This window comes from Strigops habroptila, chromosome 5 (assembly GCF_004027225.2).
Source record: "Strigops habroptila isolate Jane chromosome 5, bStrHab1.2.pri, whole genome shotgun sequence".
Classification (NCBI taxonomy): domain Eukaryota; kingdom Metazoa; phylum Chordata; class Aves; order Psittaciformes; family Psittacidae; genus Strigops; species Strigops habroptila.
The window spans coordinates 20,698,067-20,716,750 of record NC_044281.2 but is presented as its reverse complement, the minus strand read 5'-3'; the positions used below and the strand labels follow the sequence as shown (position 1 = coordinate 20,716,750).

Below are 18,684 nucleotides of genomic sequence, written 5' to 3'. Positions count from 1 at the left end.
TACGTCCTTCTCTCCATGCCAGCTCTGGAAAAAGCAGGTTTAAAAAGAACCACCCCTGTGAATTACACTTGGGATTCACAGTGCATCCACATGGGCACTGTCAAGGTTAAGGTTTCTGAGAAGTGCTGGTTGTACAAACGCTACCAGGCAGTGACAGAGAACTGAAGTGTGTTTGCACAATGTCTGTCTCCAGTTTGTCATGTGCTAGAACTATATGCAGAATGCTTGAAAATCCCCCCAGTGTGGCTTTGCTTATTATTTATTACATATTTTGGAAAAGACCTTACCAAAAGAAAATAAAATCAGCTAGTTTTTAGGGACTATATTTTAAAATACAGCCTGCTAAGCAACCTGTTTGTTGAAGCAAAATGGAATAATGTTTTATTACCCTCATACTGCTGTACTTCCGTATTATTATTTGTGTTGTTTAGGAAACAAACCAAACAAATGATGTTCTTCAGATTCTGGTGGCTTTTGTGGATACTTGAATACCATGAGGTTTTAGCAGAAAATCTCAGGGAAGAAAAAAGATATGGATTGAGAAGACCAAAACCTAAACACATTCTGTCAAATACTATAGAAAAATATCCCAGCCCAAGCGATCAAGGTGAATATTGTCATTTTAAAACAGGTGTGGGTTGGTTCTCTCCTCTCCTACCCCCTCTCCTCCCCCCCCCCCAGCCACAGATTCATTTATTTGGATTCTGGTCTATGTGGTTAACTTGGCCTCTAAGAAATTGCTTATAATCAGCCAGACTTGCCTCATCCTACATTTTCACATGCCTTATTTTTGCGCTTTTATCTTTCTACTCCCATCTTTCTCCTCCCCTTTTGTGTATTTCAGAAAAAGACATTCCTTTGGGGCTTTATTGTGATATGGCTGATTGATAGCCTGTTACTGTCAATAGCCCATATAACTGTATACCTATAGAAGTAATGTTGTCAGTAGTTCAGAAAATTAATACTCTGCAGACCCTTCTTTTGAAAATTTCTACATCGCTGTGTCAGTACCAGGGACAAAATCTAGCTCTGTCAAATCACATTCCAGTGTCTTATTCAGTATGACTTATTTTCCTGTAGAGGACTTCCACCTTCCCAGTCCTCATCCTGGTAGGATATTCAGTGAAATATCAAGCAAGAGGACATGATGAATATATAAAACCACTACAACACTCCTCATTTTATACTACGTGACATAACTTCACCTTCAGTTTCTTATTCCCTGGGGCATCTGTTCTGGAGCTAATTCTTCAGCCTCTATATGCTCTATCTTCAGCATCAGGAGGGTCTCACATTTGTGATGGCAGATGTTTAAAATAATTTCACTTGCAATTTTGAAGCCTGAAATACATGTAAGGGTAAGGGTAGGATGGGATTTAGTATGAAATCACTCCACTCACCTACCTCCCCTGTTTATTCTAGATGAAGACTGCATTCTGGAAATCTCTTTTTTACTGGACAGCTCTGAAAGTGCTAAGGACTATAATCATCAACAGCAGAAAAAATTTGTACTGGAAACAGTAGACAGAATGAAAAGTCTGCAGCTTAGTTCTGGACATACTCTTAGCTGGAGGATGGCCTTACTACAGTACAGCAGCACTGTTTTCATAGAGCAAACTTTCCATGACTGGAAAGGTCCTGAAGCATTCAAATCCCACCTTGCTCCCATCACCTACATAGGGCATGGCACCTACACAACTTACGCTATAACTAACCTCACACAACTCTACATGACCGAAGGGACTCCAGGTAGTGTTAAAGTAGCTGTGCTGTTCACTGATGGAGTGGACCATCCAAGAAACCCAGATATTTTTGCAGCCATAGCTGATGCTAAACACCAAGGAATTGTATTTTTCACAATGGGAATGACCAGAGTGGCTGAGGAGGTTAGCAATGCTGCCAAGCTCCGGCTCCTGGCAAGTGTCCCAGCATCCAGGTTTGTTTTCAACCTCCAGGAGAAAGAAACTGTGGAGAAGATTGTCAAGGAAATGGTATGTATGAGAAAGAATTTGAAATAGTTACATATTTCATACATAATAGGAAAATATGTGTATGGTCTTATTTCGAATATTTTGGAATGCTTATGCTATTAAAGAAACCTGTACCTTTTACATGTTAAAGTGGCGTACTTGTTAACAAGACCACTGTGCCAAGGTCCAGGTTTCCTTTCTCTCCCCAGCATTCAGATTTTGCCAGACAAAATATTTGAAGTTGTAAACCAAATTAGATTTTAAAAGACTTGTTGTGAAGTTATTTATATCTCTGGTTTTCCTCCCAAGAAAGGTATTTTAAACCCCCTTTCTTAAAAAAAACCAAAACCCAAAACCAATGACAACTTTTGACATCCTGGTGCTTTCTTCTGTCACAAGCAGGAATGTGACATTGCCTTTTGTACCAAAAATTGTAGCTCTCACAGAAGTGAAAGTAAATTTGTAGGCCTTAATGGAGATATGTCAATTTAGATAAAATCTGAACTTGGTGATTGATAGACATCTTTAAATTTCCATGGAAAGCCTATCACATAATCAAGAGGAAATGTATAAATTGAGCTTGAAGTTTTGCTTGAGTGCCTCTTTTCTGCATATGAACTTAATTTATAAAAAATATTCCCTGTCAAGGGAATAGAGTATAGAGAATACTGTCATCCTCTAGCCTGTAGATCTGGTGACACAAGCTGCAGACGAAATCCTGATCTGAGCATGCGCAGAAATATAAAATGCCAGGAGACTCCTGTATCTGCAGACTTCTGCAGTGAAACTGACATCTAAGTGTCATACAGGCTCATTCAGGCCTAGAGCACGTACACAAGCTGGCCTTCCTGTCTGTCTATCTGTCCTGCACCACAACAGTCTGCCACTCTGCCTTGGTTTCCCTGCCTCTTGCCCTTCCTATCTTCTCTGGTATTACCATTGCTTTCTGTATGACAGCAACCACCCCTCAAGTGGCTAAACCCACTTTATTTTACCTGTTCCAAACAGGCAGTCATCACAGGTGCCTGCTTTTGAGAACATGGGTGCTGTCTGATTTAAATAATGGCTTTGGCATAATTATATGTGCATACATGTGAGTTTTAGAGATTTGTATTGTGTTGCTGCTCATCAACACATTTATGTCCTCTCAAGACACTACATCAGTTGTGAAAAGTGGGAGGAATGCATTCCATGTGGGTGTTTCAGCTGTAGACATCTAAAAAATAACAGAGATAATTCAGTGATGATAACTTCATATGATCACTGTGAAAGCCAAATCTTTTCTAAGGTGTTCTGGTGTTCTGACCTCATTTTGTGTGTTTGCCTGATAGTATGCGTAGAAGAGCTTCTGATTTTCTCAAGTGTAATGTATCATTTACTCCTACTAGAGAGCTGCTACTATTCAAAACTTTGGAAATATAGTTTCTCGGTTCCCATATACCTGCTACAGATACTGTGTTGGCTTAGGTCTGTTTACCAGTGTAATTTTAGCAAATTACAATGGCTGGACAAGGGGAGTCAGTGATTTGTGCGGTCAACAATCTATAATAGGAATTTAATGATTTAAATTAGTTTTTAGAATGGAGAGATTACTAGAATGTTTCTCAGAAATTAAACTTAATTAATGTTAGTTAATATGTTAATTGCATACTTTAATTAACTAGTTGCTGAAGCAATTTATTTTAATATCTTTCAGTGTCCTTCCTGTAGAGCTGGATTATGACTTTAAGTTTCTAATGTTGTTTTGAATATCTGTCTTTACAGAAAGATCTCTCTGAGGAAGAGGTAAGTTGTTTTGTTTGGGTTTTTTTTTTTCCTGTACAGAACTACTGCTTAATACAGACATTTACAATTGTATGGAAATGTAATTCAAGAAAACTGATTGTTCAGGAAGTTGGTGAACTATTGAGTCTAATGGGATTGCCTTCAAGTAAAACATGCTTTTGCATTTGCAGGACAGAGCTTCAATTTGCTGTCCTAATGTCATTTACTTTCTCTCCTTATTTTCAAAGTTGAAGAAGAACAATGAGTGAGCATTGAGGTTAGCAAGAATTTGGTGATGTCTTGGCACATCATCCAACAGACTCAGTGGATAAGAAAACATGACACAGAGCTGAATGTGGTGCAGTTCTGGCCCTTAATGCTCTTCCTAATAGAGTTTTAAAAAAGGAAGGAACTCGAACAAAGCTCCTCCATTGCACTTTTCCAGTTTGTCCACAGTGTCACCCTGACTGCAGCCATTGGTAGGTCTGGCTGCCATTTTGAGGGGGACTAAAGTTAACTTTCCTTTTAAAGATGTTAGTCCTACTTAAGGTACACTTATCTCAGGCGAAGACTGTTCTGATGACCAGGCTTAAGGAAACTGCTAAATATTCTGAGTGTTTGCAAAACTGAAAGTATTTTATTTTTCATTCATTTCCACTGGCATGTTGATTTTTGTCAAAATAAATCCTGAAGTAGTAAAACATTCAGTGTTATCCTTGGAAAACAAAGTGTTACTAATTGTGATATTCAGGTAAGAATGATATTTAAACCCTTCACTTCTAGACATCTAGTGGAAGTGTAATAAATAATAAAACAAAAAATTAAAACCAACATTCCTTATTCCTCCTCCAAAAATAACCCCAGTATCTGTAATAATTCTGTATTATGTAATGGTTTTAAAGTTTCAAAAAGATCCTACATACCGTAATGATGTCTGTATGAGACACATGACAGTAAAGATGGCAGAAAAAAAAGAACAATTATAAACTGTTATAATGAATTGCATTAACTAGATAAAAGTATACAGCCATAACATGTTTTGTTTATAGATCAATCTAGAGCTAAACTGTGATCTATCCTATATATAGTGAAGTGGAACAAGGATGTAAGATGTTTTCTTACCCCGTTGTCTTGGCTATCTCTACAGTGACTAGAAATCAAACCAAATCTATAATCACAGACAGAGCATACCAATAAACTGACCTTGTGAAGAATTTGAAGATAAACCCATTACTGAGATGACTGAAATTTCAGGACTGATATTTCATTTCAGGAATGATAGGAATTTTTGGATGGAGTGTAGAAGACCACATTCTTGATGAGTGGTAAACTGACAGTTAAAAGATTTTTCTAAAATATGTAAATATAACTAGGTCATTACAGGTGTACTCACACTAGTCACACAGTAACTTAAAAGCAGTGTTCATGTGTTTTCTATCTGTTCTATCAAAATGTACTGATTTGGACTATTTTCATTCGAAGTGTCCCCAGGCTGCCAGATGTAACTGTGAGAAGGGGGAAAGAGGCCTTCCTGGCCCTGCTGTAAGTAGCTGTCATTTCTCCAATAACAGTTAAGCAATGTAATTTAAGATTTATTTGATTATTGGATTCTTTTTTAGGAAATCGTTTGAACCCAAATCCTAAGACAACAAGAGTTCAATGTTCAATACCTAGTTACATTGCATGGAAATGTCACACCAATAGGAAATCCACAGAGACACCTGAGAATGCCATGAGACACTCCTGTAAAAAGAACAGTGTGATGTGCTACTGCTCTCCTTTTAGCTACAGTAGTTCAAAAGGCAGGAAGGAGCAACTTTCCTGTGTGGAACAGTAATTCACATGTTTCAGACAACCAGACCAGGTAGATCTAACTAGCCCCAAATCAAACATTAATATCTGAAAACTCTGAAAGCAAGAGCGAGAGCAAGAGGCTGAAGCAAATATCCTAAATATAAATATATATTAAAAAAAAGCATATATTGTAAAATAAAATTATTTTACTAACATATTATAAGAATTTTATTTTGTTGTTTTCAGGGTAAAAAGGGTCGCACTGGTGATGATGGAGCTCCAGGCCTGAAAGGAGCAAAGGTAACGTGGTTTTTCAGATTTAGGAGAAAGAGTTGGTACTTCATTAATATGGAAAGACTATCCTAATAGCGCCCATGTACTTTCCACCTGTGAATGTTCTAAACTTCATCTACACCCTTTTGCTACAGTCAAGACTGAGATTCTTTACAAATTAAAATCTTATGTCTAATGTATAAAATCATCAAAGGGTAAAAAAAGGGAGCTGGTATGCTGCCTGTATTGCATTGAGATGTCTACTCAGTTAATCAGGACAATACTATCTTATTCTGATTTCACTGATCTTGATGTTGGATTATTCGTAGGGGGAGCCAGGTCTCAATGGAATTCCAGGACGAGATGGAATAGAGGTAAAAAAAGGCTTTTTTACCTTCTTGTCCCATAAGCAATTAGTGTTCCTTCAAGGCAAAACACCTTTTCTAAAAAAGTTAAAAAAAATTAAAATAGCAAATTTCAGTTCTGGTTTACCAGCTAATGTTCAGTAACACTAGAACTGAAAATATTATCATTGCTTAAAGAAAAGAAATTATTCCTTCTTATAAGAGTGATCTAGAAAATGCTCTCTAATAATGCATAGTCCCTCCTTAAAAGTGTGAAGAGCTCTGATAAGATTATCAGAACATTACAGAAATGGACATTCTGCCTGCATCTTTTTGAGTCAGTTTAAATTTTTCATTTGGCAAATAAAGAATCCAGTGTGTAATAGCAATGAAAAACAAATTGAACAAAATACATATAAGGAAGCCTCTTACTGCTTAACTGTGAATTCATTCACGTATGAATCACTCTACTTTATGTTTTCTTATCTATTCACTACATCCTTTTTAATTAGTGACTTTTTTCTTGCTTTCTTATTTTAGCATGTTCCTCACTAAGAAGGAAATATGAACTCTAGTTGATCTGCTTTTACACCATCAAAATCCCTGTCTAAGATTGTTCATACATAAACCAGCATCTATCATGACCAGTAGGTGCAGTATTTAGAGTCATATTGCCATGTTTATCAGAGATCACCTTCACTACCTGAAATGCTTCTAGAGAGTAGAATGTTATTAGTGCAAATACTCACATGCTTACATTTGGGTTATATATCCTTACAACCTGCTTTGCTCTTTTTTTATTTTCCCAGGGGAAGTCTGGATATAAAGGAGAGAAGGTACTAATTTTAGTCAGAACTTCTGTTTACACACAGACGTTTGATGTTATTATTATTTATTATGTATAGTGCTGTATTTGTTATAAATACCAGTAATGAACAATAACATCATCTTACCAGCTGCTGCACAAGCTCTAATTAAAGATGTGTTCCTTCCAAAATGAACTTACAGCACAACTGCTATAATATGTCATGAATAGAAGATCATTTAGGTTTCCAATGAAAGCACCCAAATAATAAGGATGATATGCTCAATATAACTCATAAATATTCCTGTTGCTTTCCAGGGTGAAAGAGGTGAATGTGGAATCCCAGGGATAAAAGGAGACAGAGTAAGTAGCCACAAGATTGTTATGCCTTCAGGAAACACAGTTAAAATACAGTGAAACTACAGTTCCCTCAGTAACAACCGTGGTGATAGATTTGAGACAAATATTAATTCCAAGGCTGAGGGAAATTAACATCTGACAATTTAAGAAAAATGAAGTAAGCAAGGATGCTATTTTCAGTAACTTTCTCAGCTCCTTCTATATTTTCATGTGATTCCTCTTAGGGCTCAAGCCTAAGCCAGTATATAACAATGCTAAAACTCTCCTTGACTTTGAGGCAGAAGACTTGAAGTAGTAAGCAAAGGAAATGAGAGGTGAAAATGAAATCAAGGTTTCTAACACCAACCTTCAAGATTTGGTGTGTAATTGCTGTGAATATTTTAAATGAAACAAACAAGTTTAATCCTGGATTACTGGTCCTTGGTAATTAACTCTATTCATTCTTACTCTGCATTCTGATTACCACAGTCAATTTTTAAAATATTTATTCAACACTTGCTGGCTGCTGAGCCTCTCTTGATTTTACTTTTTATTTTAATGTAAAGATACCTAAATAAGATACCTTAGTAAAAAGTTCTCTAAAAATAGCTTTGACCAAATCTAAATATACTTAAATGTACCCTTTTTTCCACTTGCCTTTTAGGGTCTGGAAGGTCCAGTAGGCCCCAGAGGAATAAGAGGGCTACAGGTGAAAAAAGAAAGGACACTATAAAACAAACAATACCTCGTTCCCCGGGATTTGAAGCTCTGAAATAATATCATACCACAACCGTCATAGAATCTTTGAGTCATTGAATTCAAGGCATCCAAAATCAATCTTCTTAAACAGCATAACTAAGAATTTGGAGGAGCAGTCTAGACAAATGAATCATCCTTATAATTCACTCAGTCTCAAAGACCACAGCAAATACAGTTCCATAAAAACCAAAATCACTTATTTCCCATTCAGTGTCTTAACTATTTCATTATCTCACAGAAGTACATGGAAACACTAGTATTTTTTCATCCCAATACTCTTGGACTGAAGGCCCAAGTATTGGGATGTTTCGGTAAATCTTGACTATAGATTACCTTTAATTGTATTCAAGTAAAGGGAGAGACAAATTCTCTCCCTCAATTACCAGACCCAGCTCCAATTGTGGTAACTGAATCTATATATGCATCAGAAAGCAAAGCTTCAGTTCTGAAATGTTTGTAACTCATATTTTCATGCAGACTACAGCACATTAGAGGTTGTTTTTCAAGCTGCCATGTTCTAAAAGCTTAAAAAAAATCTCATTAAATCACTCCTGTTTTAATAGGGTCCACAAGGACAATCTGGAGACCAAGGGCCTGAAGGCCTGCAAGGATCAAAGGCAAGAACTGCATTATTTCTTCTTTCTTAATGTTAAAAGGTATTAATAGTATTAACACAGCCTCACAACAATAATGCTTTTATCTTTATACCCCATACCCTTCTCGTAGGGAATGCAGTTCAATGTGACATTGCTAGCAAATCATATACTCTTTATATTCTACAAGGTTCTACGAAAGGTCTTCATTTGCTCTTTATCTTGAATTCACGTCCAAATCACACTCCAGTCTTTTCTCACAAACAGTCAAAATACGGCAGCATCACAGGATACTATTTAGCAGCCTTTGAGCATTTCATCTCTTCAGTTTTCAATTTAGACTTTTTTTTCCCCAAAAGTGCCAAGCAGGAATTCTGTTTGGGATCTCAAACAAACTGTTCTCCTAAAGCATTCTCAAGAAGAATTCTATACATGAAAATTAGTAGTCCCACTGTTTACTGATGCTCAGCAGAAGATATCTGAAAGTCATGAGGATAAGTGCAATTCAGGACACAGTCTTGCAATGAGCTTTTTGAAAGTGGGCCACAGAAACCACCCAGTGCCTCACTGCGAGATCCAGTCTTCTCTGTAAACATAAAATATTTTTTGTTTGTTTGAAAAATGTATGATTTACAATTATTAAATCCTTAAGATTTGCTGGGTTTGCTTCTCACTTACCCCATTGTAAATTCCAGGTATACTAATGGAGATTACTTCTTTCTGTGGTTCTATGATGACTTGGTGTCTTTCATAGTAGTTCAGTGGAAAATGCAAATGTCACTGCGTATTATAAACAGTTAAGGGAACTGTTTTAATTTCATTAGGAGAGACCACAGTTACACTTTGCTTCTCAGAAAAACCTTAAAGTGAGTAATTCAGCTAAGGCTAATGGGTTCTTTAGTTATTGAAGGGAATATTGCTGTGGAGGAAAATCTTGAAAATACATTTATGAAGAACATTATCTCTTTTGATATTCCTCTTGATATCTCCTTTGCACCATATTTACAGCATCTGCTGGCCAGCAGTGAGGCATAGAGTAGTTGGGTATCAAAACTCTTATATCCCACTTGAAATAAAATATTTTTCAATTTGTTTAATCTGGTATCATATCACTTTGTACAGGAAATATCTATGCTCTTAATAAAGGGAATTTTTAAGCATTGAAAGGGTGAACATACGAAGTACTGTATAAGACAATTCCAATGGCTTGAAAGTCAGGATATACAAAAAATGAACTTACAACCTGAGTTAAACTGATTTCCATAGACACGGAAATGTCAAACATAAATGTTATAAGCAGAACTGTTTATTTTTTCATTCTCTAAAAAGGGTGAGAGAGGTCTCCCTGGGCCACCTGGCTTGCCTGGAGAGACTGGAATAGGACTGCCAGGCCCAAAGGTACAAGCATCTATCATCTTCTATATTGCATGTATTGTAAGGTAACAATGAAAACCAAGACAGCTGAGAGACTATACTTGCTGGTGGTGAGAAAATTCAAGCCTCCAAGTGCTGGTTTTATGGTACTGGGAAGGTATTTTGTATGTTGATCAAAACTGTTTGGGGGGGGGAGGAAGTACATTTTAGGTATGTACATCAAAGGACTTTTTACAGTAGTTCTTATGCTTGACATAACTAAGCTGAGCAGTGTATGCCTGAGTAAAATGCATACATAGTCTTAAACAAAAATTATCCTGTGAAAAACAGGCTTGCTGGTTTGGATGATTGGCATAAAGAAAAAACCTCTATGATAAAAATACCAGCTCCTTGGAAAAGGGCAGTAAGTGATACATAATGTACTAGGAATATGATGGGAATAATTAGCCATTTAGATTCAACATTGTCTTCTCTCAATGCAGAATTGAGGCTGTATCCTAATGCTGTGAAACTGCACCAGTTCAATGTCTGTTGGGCCTTGCATGCTGTATGACTGTGAGGACACCCAGATTTTCTCTGCCATTCCTATATTCTCCTACATCAGTTATCTCAAGCACGGAATGCCTGATGAGTTGTTATATGCTGCACACATAAAAATACCTAAATCTGGCATTTTCAAAACACATCTTTCTTTGAAGGGTGACACCGGTTTGACAGGAAGACCAGGCCCTGTTGGCCCGCCCGGAGCTGGTGAGCCAGGACTTATGGTATGTCTATTTTTTATTTGGTGTGAGGGAAGCAGGACAGAAAGGAAAAATTCTTAGTGCTTCTCTGTTAAAAAGCATATATGTGTGTTAAATAATACCATCTCTTTTCTTTGTTCCACTAGTTCTCACTCTCATACATACTACAGTCTGACTTTCATTTCCCTCAATGAACTGGGAATGTTTCCCGTTCCTTAACTCTTCTAATTACCTTAATCTCTGAAATAGCTAAGAAAAATATCACCTTATGCAAAACCACATACATATTTAAATAAATCTGTCCCCTGATAGATTCAAATCTGCATGTGGTAACTTCAAAGTTGACTGCTTTTCAGTATCATTAGAACATTAACATCAGCATGGCTTTGAGGGAAAGACTCCATTTCAACCTCTGTAACATTAGAAACAGTCAAACCTTAACAACCTTCTCAAAGATATTCAGATTGCATTGTCACAGGTAACAATTTGACCAGTATTACCTTTACAGGAGATAACAGAGAGAGAAACTTAAAAAAAAAAAAAAGGACTTTAAAAAAAAAAATCTACAGACTTGATAGTAGTTTTGGCTCTGAAGTCTCTTCCTTCTTTTCCTTCCCTTCCTCCTCCTGGTAGCTGTAAACTCAACCTCTTTGAGGTAATTCAGAATATCATTATGCCAGTTTTAAGGTTGCTTTTTTCCAAAGTGTCAGACAGCATCTTTTACTGAGCTGTTTACAATATAGTAGACTCAGAATCATTTCTCATCACCTGATTGAAAGACCCCAAGTGCAACCACGAGGGAAGTTTTGTGCAGTTTTTTTGCAAATAGCTTTTCCCCTTTGACAAGGAAAGATAATAATAATCTCAAAAGAAGTGCTCCCATGAAAAAAAGAAAGATGGCTTGGTAACTGAAGTGACTGATCTCAAACCTGATCGAAAATACACTACTGGAGAGGAGGGAGTTCCCGTTGAAGACCCCACAGAACAGAGCATTACTAATAAGGCCATTGGTAACAGTCAAAGTGGGGCAGCAATGCTTACTGAGTCTCTTCAGTAACAGCACAGAGGAAAGAGCCACTTTGTGGAGGAAAAGGTTCCTGTGGTGTGCATCTTTATTAGCCACAACAGCTGTACTGGCATAACAAGAGATGCTGATTTTTAAAATATACTAAAGGTGTTTTTTGAATTTACTTTAACATGTATATACTTCAGAAGAGTTTTCTTTTTATGACTGAATGCAGCTTAACCTAAGAACTAGGCATAATTCTGAAGCTCACTGCAGAAGAAACACAAGCATATTTATGCAGAGCCCAATCTACTGGCATTCTGTGGTGTGTGTGCTATCTCAAGGAATAAAGCAGAGGGAAAAATAAAGATGCAGGAAAACACTGTGAAGCAGGCTCAATATGCACAGGTTTTGGACTTCCATTTAGTGAAAGGTTTTAGTTGTCTTCTTGCTCCTTGTGCTCCTATCAGATCTGCTTTCAGAAAGAGAAGGTCACGTTACTATTCCCTTCAGCAAGTATAGTCAGATCTCTCTACAGCTACATCTTCTTCAGTACTGCTGTCCATGGTCTTTAATCCAGTTCTCCCTGTCTCTCATGATTCTACTGATACACTAATAACAATTAGTAACAATTTGTAAATCAAACTAAAATTTAGGGAGTGAAGATTTATAAAGTATAAGCAATAGGAACTTCAGCTGCATAACCTTCATAAGTAACTAGAAAAGTAAAACTGTCTGCCTTGTTATTGCTGCAGGCCAGAATGCTCATCATTTATTCGCTGTGAATATCGTATTACTGTATTATTTTTAACAAGTTATAACTACACTAACATTTAAAGACGTACTTAAAACTGACAATGACATAGAACATGCTGCTGTTGATTTGAGTGATTAATACATATTCTAAGCCATTTTAAACATACATTAACAGGGGCCTCAAGGACCACAAGGTGTTCAAGGAGAAAGAGGTTCACCAGGAGAAGGGCTTCCAGGAGCAAAGGTACAGCAGTTGAGGAGTTTTAAGACCAGAGCAGCATCATGAAATGAGTACACGCCAAAACAAGTCCATAAAAGACACAGGAATCTGAGAAAGTAGCTTGTAACTTAATATTAAAATTTGGCATCAATTAATCCAGTATATTTTCATAGAATTCAGTTGGTCCAAACATGACTTCTAGACACAGCTAGCCTTTGGGGCCTGTAAAGCCGATATTTAATTCACCTGATGCTTGATTTGTGGGATCTAAGCCTGAAAAGAATTCCAGCTGTAATTTTAAAACAGCCTCCAGCATCTGACTCTAAATAAAATGTTGTACAAATGATTCCTAGATGAAAAATTTAGGGGTTTGTTGATGCTATTTTCTAAATCCTTAGAGATCTTTGGTGTCACTGAAGACAGGCTTCTAAGCTTCTGAAATACCTTAGCCACTGACGTATGCATTTTAGCAGAAGTCTAAATTGAGTTTGTGGGAAAAGAAAGCTGCTGTTACTAATTTTTGGATCCAGTGGAAGTAACGACAGTAGTAGTTGCACCTACATGGATGGACTCAATGCTAATCCCTTTTGCTGACTGCTGGAAACCAACTCCCAGGCTGAGTTGTCACTTTGACCTTTGGTTACAGTAACAAAGTGAGACAGCTTGTACATGAGCTAAATAACTAACTAAATGGTTCATTTGGTTTTTTGCATGCACTGAGGCTATTTTGGTCAGGAAAACAATAAAAAATTGTTTTGCAGATGCAGGCCCCTACCATCCCTTTACTAAAAATCTTGGGATTTTTGCTTAGCACAATACTGTAGGCAGCTGGCAACATAGCATCTTCAAACATCCAGGATATATTTTATGATTAATCACATAAATTATCTAACCTCCTTGTTGCCTCATTATTGATGGCTTGTATTTGCTTAGCTGATCTCATGCATGAAAATAAACAAAAAAATGATTTGAAGAAAATGCATTTAGTGATCACTCCATTGCCACTGAAATACCTAATCATGTGGGAAGAAACACTATGACTAATACGTAAATCACAGCAACAATGCACAGTGGGAACAAGTACAGAAGAATGCATAATCTAACCACAAGTATTGAGCAACTGAGATAGGCAGAATAAAATAATCAAATTGGAATTCTGCCAGCATTATTGGAACTCTTGATTCCATTAAAATGTACTACTTTTTACTGCCAAATCTAATCTGGCATCAAGCATGTATCAACAGAGTCTATACATATCTCTACTCCTCTTTACAGTGGCCAAGTATGTCAGCTCTCTGGTTTTAAACACATTTTAAGCAGGTGATTTATGAATCTAAAGTAAATTTTACAGTTGCTTTCTTCAGAACATTTTTACTACAAGCTCACAGTTCAGTAAAAAGGAAAATGAAGGCAGGTGTTCTCAGGCATCAGGAGTAAAGAATGTTATTTTAAACAGAAATCCGCATAATGTATTGCAGTCGAAGTTAAAATGGTGGAATCAGTTACTAGGGAGGGAAGAGACCTGTCTGGGGCATCGCTTCATTGCCTTGGGTGATTCTGTGACAATTTACACAAGCTAACATCAGTCTTTACATGTTTTATTAACAGAAGTACAAGAAAGCACAGTATTTCTGTCTTTATTAGTAACCTGCATTTTCCCCAAGACCACTGTTTTTGTAAATAAACATTTAGAAAGATAATGACATTTACAAATAGACAACAAGACAGTTTGGCCTGGTCTTTATCCTTATAAAATTCTTAGTGAGAACCAGATCCTCATTGCCACACTTTAATGAGATTAACCCATTAGACAAATAAGCAGAATTTAGCTTTCTGTTAGTCTCATTACTCAGCCCTGCCTACATTTAGATTAGTTGTGGTTTTGCCAGTGATTTGAGGGAAAGCAGGACAGGACCTTAAGCAATTGAGCTGGGCAGAAAGGTAAAAAAAAGCTTGTTCAGCTCTTTCATCAGCAGTTTCAAGCTCATTTGGAAAGATGGCCTCTTTGGTATCCTGGAAAACAGATTCAGGAGCTATTTTCTGGTTCTTCTGATTTTGTTTTTCATAATGACAGAGCAAACAGTGTCTCTGGTTACTTCAGAGAGAACAGATGTGTTAACATCTGTTTCTACAGTTAACAGCATATTATTTTTTCATGTAGGGAGACCGTGGTTTTGATGGACCAAAAGGCCCTCGTGGACTTCCAGGCATCAGCATAAAAGGTGAAAAGGTGAGCAGTAAATACACCAGGGGGTTAACAAAGTGCTAGTAAATCTACATAATACAGGGTTGATACATACAACACAAGGCGTAATGAGGCAAGGACCCTACAATAGGGCCTGGATAATAAGGTATTTTGTAGAGAGATTTATGCCCAATAAACTCTCACAACCTATTTTAACACCTCTTCATAGTAAAATAGGAAATGTTACAAAAAGCATCTGATTCTGTGGGAAAGCTGAAGTTTAGAAAGGGATATAAAGACTAGCAGTTGTTTGCCACGGAACCAGCAGGGAATAAATGCATATATGAAAGACAAAAGGTCAGATCCCCAACTTCACTGATTAAAGGGAAGTTAAATCAGGATGTACTGACACAGGAGCTGTCCCAGATTGTTTCTGTATCTTTACACAACTAAGCGATTGTACTTTGTTTGCCAGGGTGAATTTGGTCCTCCAGGTTTACCTGGGCCAATTGGATTACCTGGAATTGGAATTCAAGGAGAGAAGGTGCAGTTTTCACTTACCTCTCACCCCACATTAAATGTGTAATAACAGATAATATTTTCTTTTTAATAATTAATTAATCTTTTCAGGGAGTGGAGGGCCCAAAAGGACCACCCGGCTCTAGAGGGCTACCAGGACAGGGACTACCTGGACCAAAGGTTAAGAAATTTTCTGAACTAAAAGCTGCTGTGCTGGTTTTACTGTTATATTTCCTGATTAAAAAATGGTCTGTCTCTATCCTTATCCTTGTTAAAGTGCTGAACGCCAATCTAAATATTGACGTAGTTGTAGGAAATTATTTTCTTCATTAATATTATCAAACTGTACAGCAGATCCTACTCTGCTGAAAAGGCTTGATAAACCGATGTCATAGCTATCTAGTTAGGTTTTGGCCTGGCTCACTGCAGAACCTTTGAGGTACTACGTATCAGACAGTGAACTGCCCTTTGTCCAATACGTTTCCATAGAAAGGGTTGTCTGCCTTCAACTTGCTGTTTCATCATATCAGATGCAGGTGTAGTGAATCGATTCCAAAAAGTAGTTGCACTTAACACAGAACACCACCAAAATTTCAGTATCATCTTTTATCCTCACTGTACTGTTTCTGTTCCAGAAAGGCAGTATACATACCTTACAGATCGGCTGCCTTCCTTGTTACTGCTGCTGCCTGTTGTCATACCTGACTTTGTGTATTTACTATATCTAGCAGTTAAGAAAACTGTCAGAATAATTTAGCCTTGACTGATTCACAAAATACAAGACTGTTAATGAAAGATGTCACCCTTGAAATATTTGAAACGGAGAAGTGATTTTCTGGAAAAGGTGACAAAAGTTTTGAATGACTGAAGGCTATTAAAGCACAGTATAAAGGAACTAGGTCAAGGGTTCCTGCCAGGTAAAGTATTTTGCAGCATCAGAGATCACCTTTTACATTTTAAGCGATTGTACAGGGATATGCTTTACCACTGGTAAAAAGAAAGAGAAGGGTGCATTGTCTGTGGATGTCAGATATGCTCCTGAAATATCAGCTACTTTGGCAGGAAAGGACATATAATTATAGATTTACAGCATTAACCATTTCCACCAACAGCTTTTTGGTGACAGCTCAAATCATGCTACAGATTCCCAGTCTTTGTGCCCAACTACTGAACACATCATACTAAAGACAATAATCTGTAAGAATTTAAAGACTAATCTTTCTTTAAGTATAAGCAATCAAGAATATGCTTTTATATTTTTCCGTTATAATGCTGTTAAAAACTAATTTCTACTTCAGGGTGAACAAGGGTTGCCAGGAGAGACTGGAGTGCCAGGAGAAAGAGGTATTGGAGAACCTGGTTCTAAGGTACATTGTTAATAGAGGAATTATTCTATTTATTTATTTATTTGAATTTGAAATTTGTTTTTCCTGAGTATACTTTCTGTAGGCACTTATAAATAGGTTTAGAAATAAAATTTAGGTTCTTAGTCTTCAAAATTTTTAGCACAGACTTTCAATAACCTCCAGAAATGGGAACATTTTAAATACCCCAGTTCTGTACAAAAGTAGTGACTGAAAATTTCCACCTGCCTGGCTGGTGCGTAAGTCAGAGTTGCGTATAGCTCACCTAAAGCTCTGTGCAGAATACCATCAAGAATATTGAACAGTTGCCAGAACTCACAGTTCCCAGCATAAGCTAAACTATAGCCAGAGCTGGTGGAAAAAAGCACTGAACAGTGGTTATCGTGCTGCTCCTTCCCTTTTCATACAGGATAGGATGTAAACAGAACAGCAGCTACATCCTCACACCTTCAAATGGGACACAAGCTATGATACTAGACAGAAAGCACTCTTGCTTAGAGGAGAGGAAGCTCTCCTCTAAGCAAGTAACCAGATTATCTGAGTGCCGAAGTGACCAAGATATTAACCAGTCTCTATGTCATTAACAACCATATTAACGTAAAATACGGGAATAGATGAAAAGTACTTTTGTGATAGTGGCAAGGCACAGAGCATCCTGGTTTTGCTCTTGTTTGTTAGGGATTTGGGACAGGAGTTAGAAAAGGAAAGAAACTCTCCAATTTCTTTCTTTAATTTCACACAATGTGGTAATGCTGAGTGAACACATTTGACCCCAAATGATCCCATTTCACTTAGAATCAGGTCAAGCTCTTGAACCTTACAGAAATAATCAGATAACAATTCCACTGCCATTAATAGATTTGCACTGATATTCACCAGCAAGATGTCAATCATCATGACACAGTCAGCTCTATCTGATATTTACTTCAAATGCTGCCACTTCATGAGATGATGGCATTATTTTTTAAGAATGACCTGGAGCATTATTAGCTAAGAATATTAATTGCATAGATAAAATTTACAGTTCAAACAGGTAAAATCTGACAGTAGGATAGTTCCAGATATATGAGAGTTGTACTTATTTAAAAAGGGCAAGATTTGGGTTTGTATGCATAAATGTTTGCTATATATACACAGTTTAGTAAACTTTTAAAAATAGATTTCCTTGATTCAGAGAAAGAGTAGTACCAAGTCTGCATTTAATAGAAGGACTTACTTTTTATGGATGTCAGGGTGAACCAGGCCCTTCAGGACTGGCAGGTCTGCCAGGTCTTCCAGGAGAAGATGGAGCCCCGGGACAAAAGGTTGGTTCATCTCTGTCTGCAGTCTGCCTGTTTCCCTCCAAGCATTCCTACTGTTCTTCTGTACTAATACCCAAACCTAGAAGAGAGAGTGTTCATGGACAAGAGGAAAAGTGGCACATTTTTAGGGGAGAGGGGGGAAATTCTTTCAAACATACTTTTTTAGGTAAAACTTTTTTTTTTTTTTTTTTTTTTTTGGAGGGGGGAGGAGGAGAGGCATGTGTTTTATCTTGCTTATGGTTCTGGGGTCTTTTTAATCCCCAAAGTGCCCTGCAATTCAGAAGGGAAACCACTAAAATGGCTAGAGGCAACCTTTCACAGCCTTCTGATCAGGGTATTTTCCTAGATTCAGGAACTCCACACATTTAAAGATTACATACATGCTACTTCATGCATTCCACACAGAGTTTTAGAATGGTTGCTTCTGAATATGAAGGAAATCCTGGGTCAGCTGACATCAGTGGGAGTTTTGCCATTGACTCTAAAAGATCGATGATTTTAATGAGCTTATTCAAGTGAATACAGAGTTGATCTTGCACCATGTCTATACAGTACTCTGAAATGCTGCTTTGACT

General features: G+C 37.2%; 1 protein-coding gene and 1 long non-coding RNA gene across 2 annotated transcripts in view; one reads left to right on the top strand and one right to left on the bottom strand.

Annotated features, from left to right (window-relative positions):
- LOC115608013 overlaps positions 1-18,684 on the bottom strand; it is a 38,575-nt gene that overhangs the window by 2,057 nt on the left and 17,834 nt on the right. The window contains exon 4 of the long non-coding RNA XR_003991425.2: positions 18,025-18,188. This is a non-coding gene — a long non-coding RNA (uncharacterized LOC115608013). The remainder of the gene's footprint in view (positions 1-18,024; positions 18,189-18,684) is intronic.
- Positions 428-18,684, top strand: part of LOC115608012 (collagen alpha-1(XXVIII) chain-like) — a 34,525-nt gene continuing 16,268 nt past the window's right edge. Inside the window, exons 1-18 of the mRNA XM_030486086.1 lie at positions 428-607; positions 1,423-1,991; positions 3,735-3,755; positions 5,217-5,276; positions 5,775-5,828; positions 6,131-6,175; positions 6,955-6,981; positions 7,269-7,313; positions 7,954-7,998; positions 8,612-8,665; positions 9,971-10,039; positions 10,714-10,782; positions 12,696-12,764; positions 14,902-14,970; positions 15,401-15,469; positions 15,556-15,624; positions 16,743-16,811; positions 18,041-18,112. Of these exons, the coding sequence (XP_030341946.1) occupies positions 448-607; positions 1,423-1,991; positions 3,735-3,755; positions 5,217-5,276; positions 5,775-5,828; positions 6,131-6,175; positions 6,955-6,981; positions 7,269-7,313; positions 7,954-7,998; positions 8,612-8,665; positions 9,971-10,039; positions 10,714-10,782; positions 12,696-12,764; positions 14,902-14,970; positions 15,401-15,469; positions 15,556-15,624; positions 16,743-16,811; positions 18,041-18,112 (1,635 nt within the window). The 5' untranslated portion in view covers positions 428-447. The remainder of the gene's footprint in view (positions 608-1,422; positions 1,992-3,734; positions 3,756-5,216; positions 5,277-5,774; positions 5,829-6,130; positions 6,176-6,954; positions 6,982-7,268; positions 7,314-7,953; positions 7,999-8,611; positions 8,666-9,970; positions 10,040-10,713; positions 10,783-12,695; positions 12,765-14,901; positions 14,971-15,400; positions 15,470-15,555; positions 15,625-16,742; positions 16,812-18,040; positions 18,113-18,684) is intronic.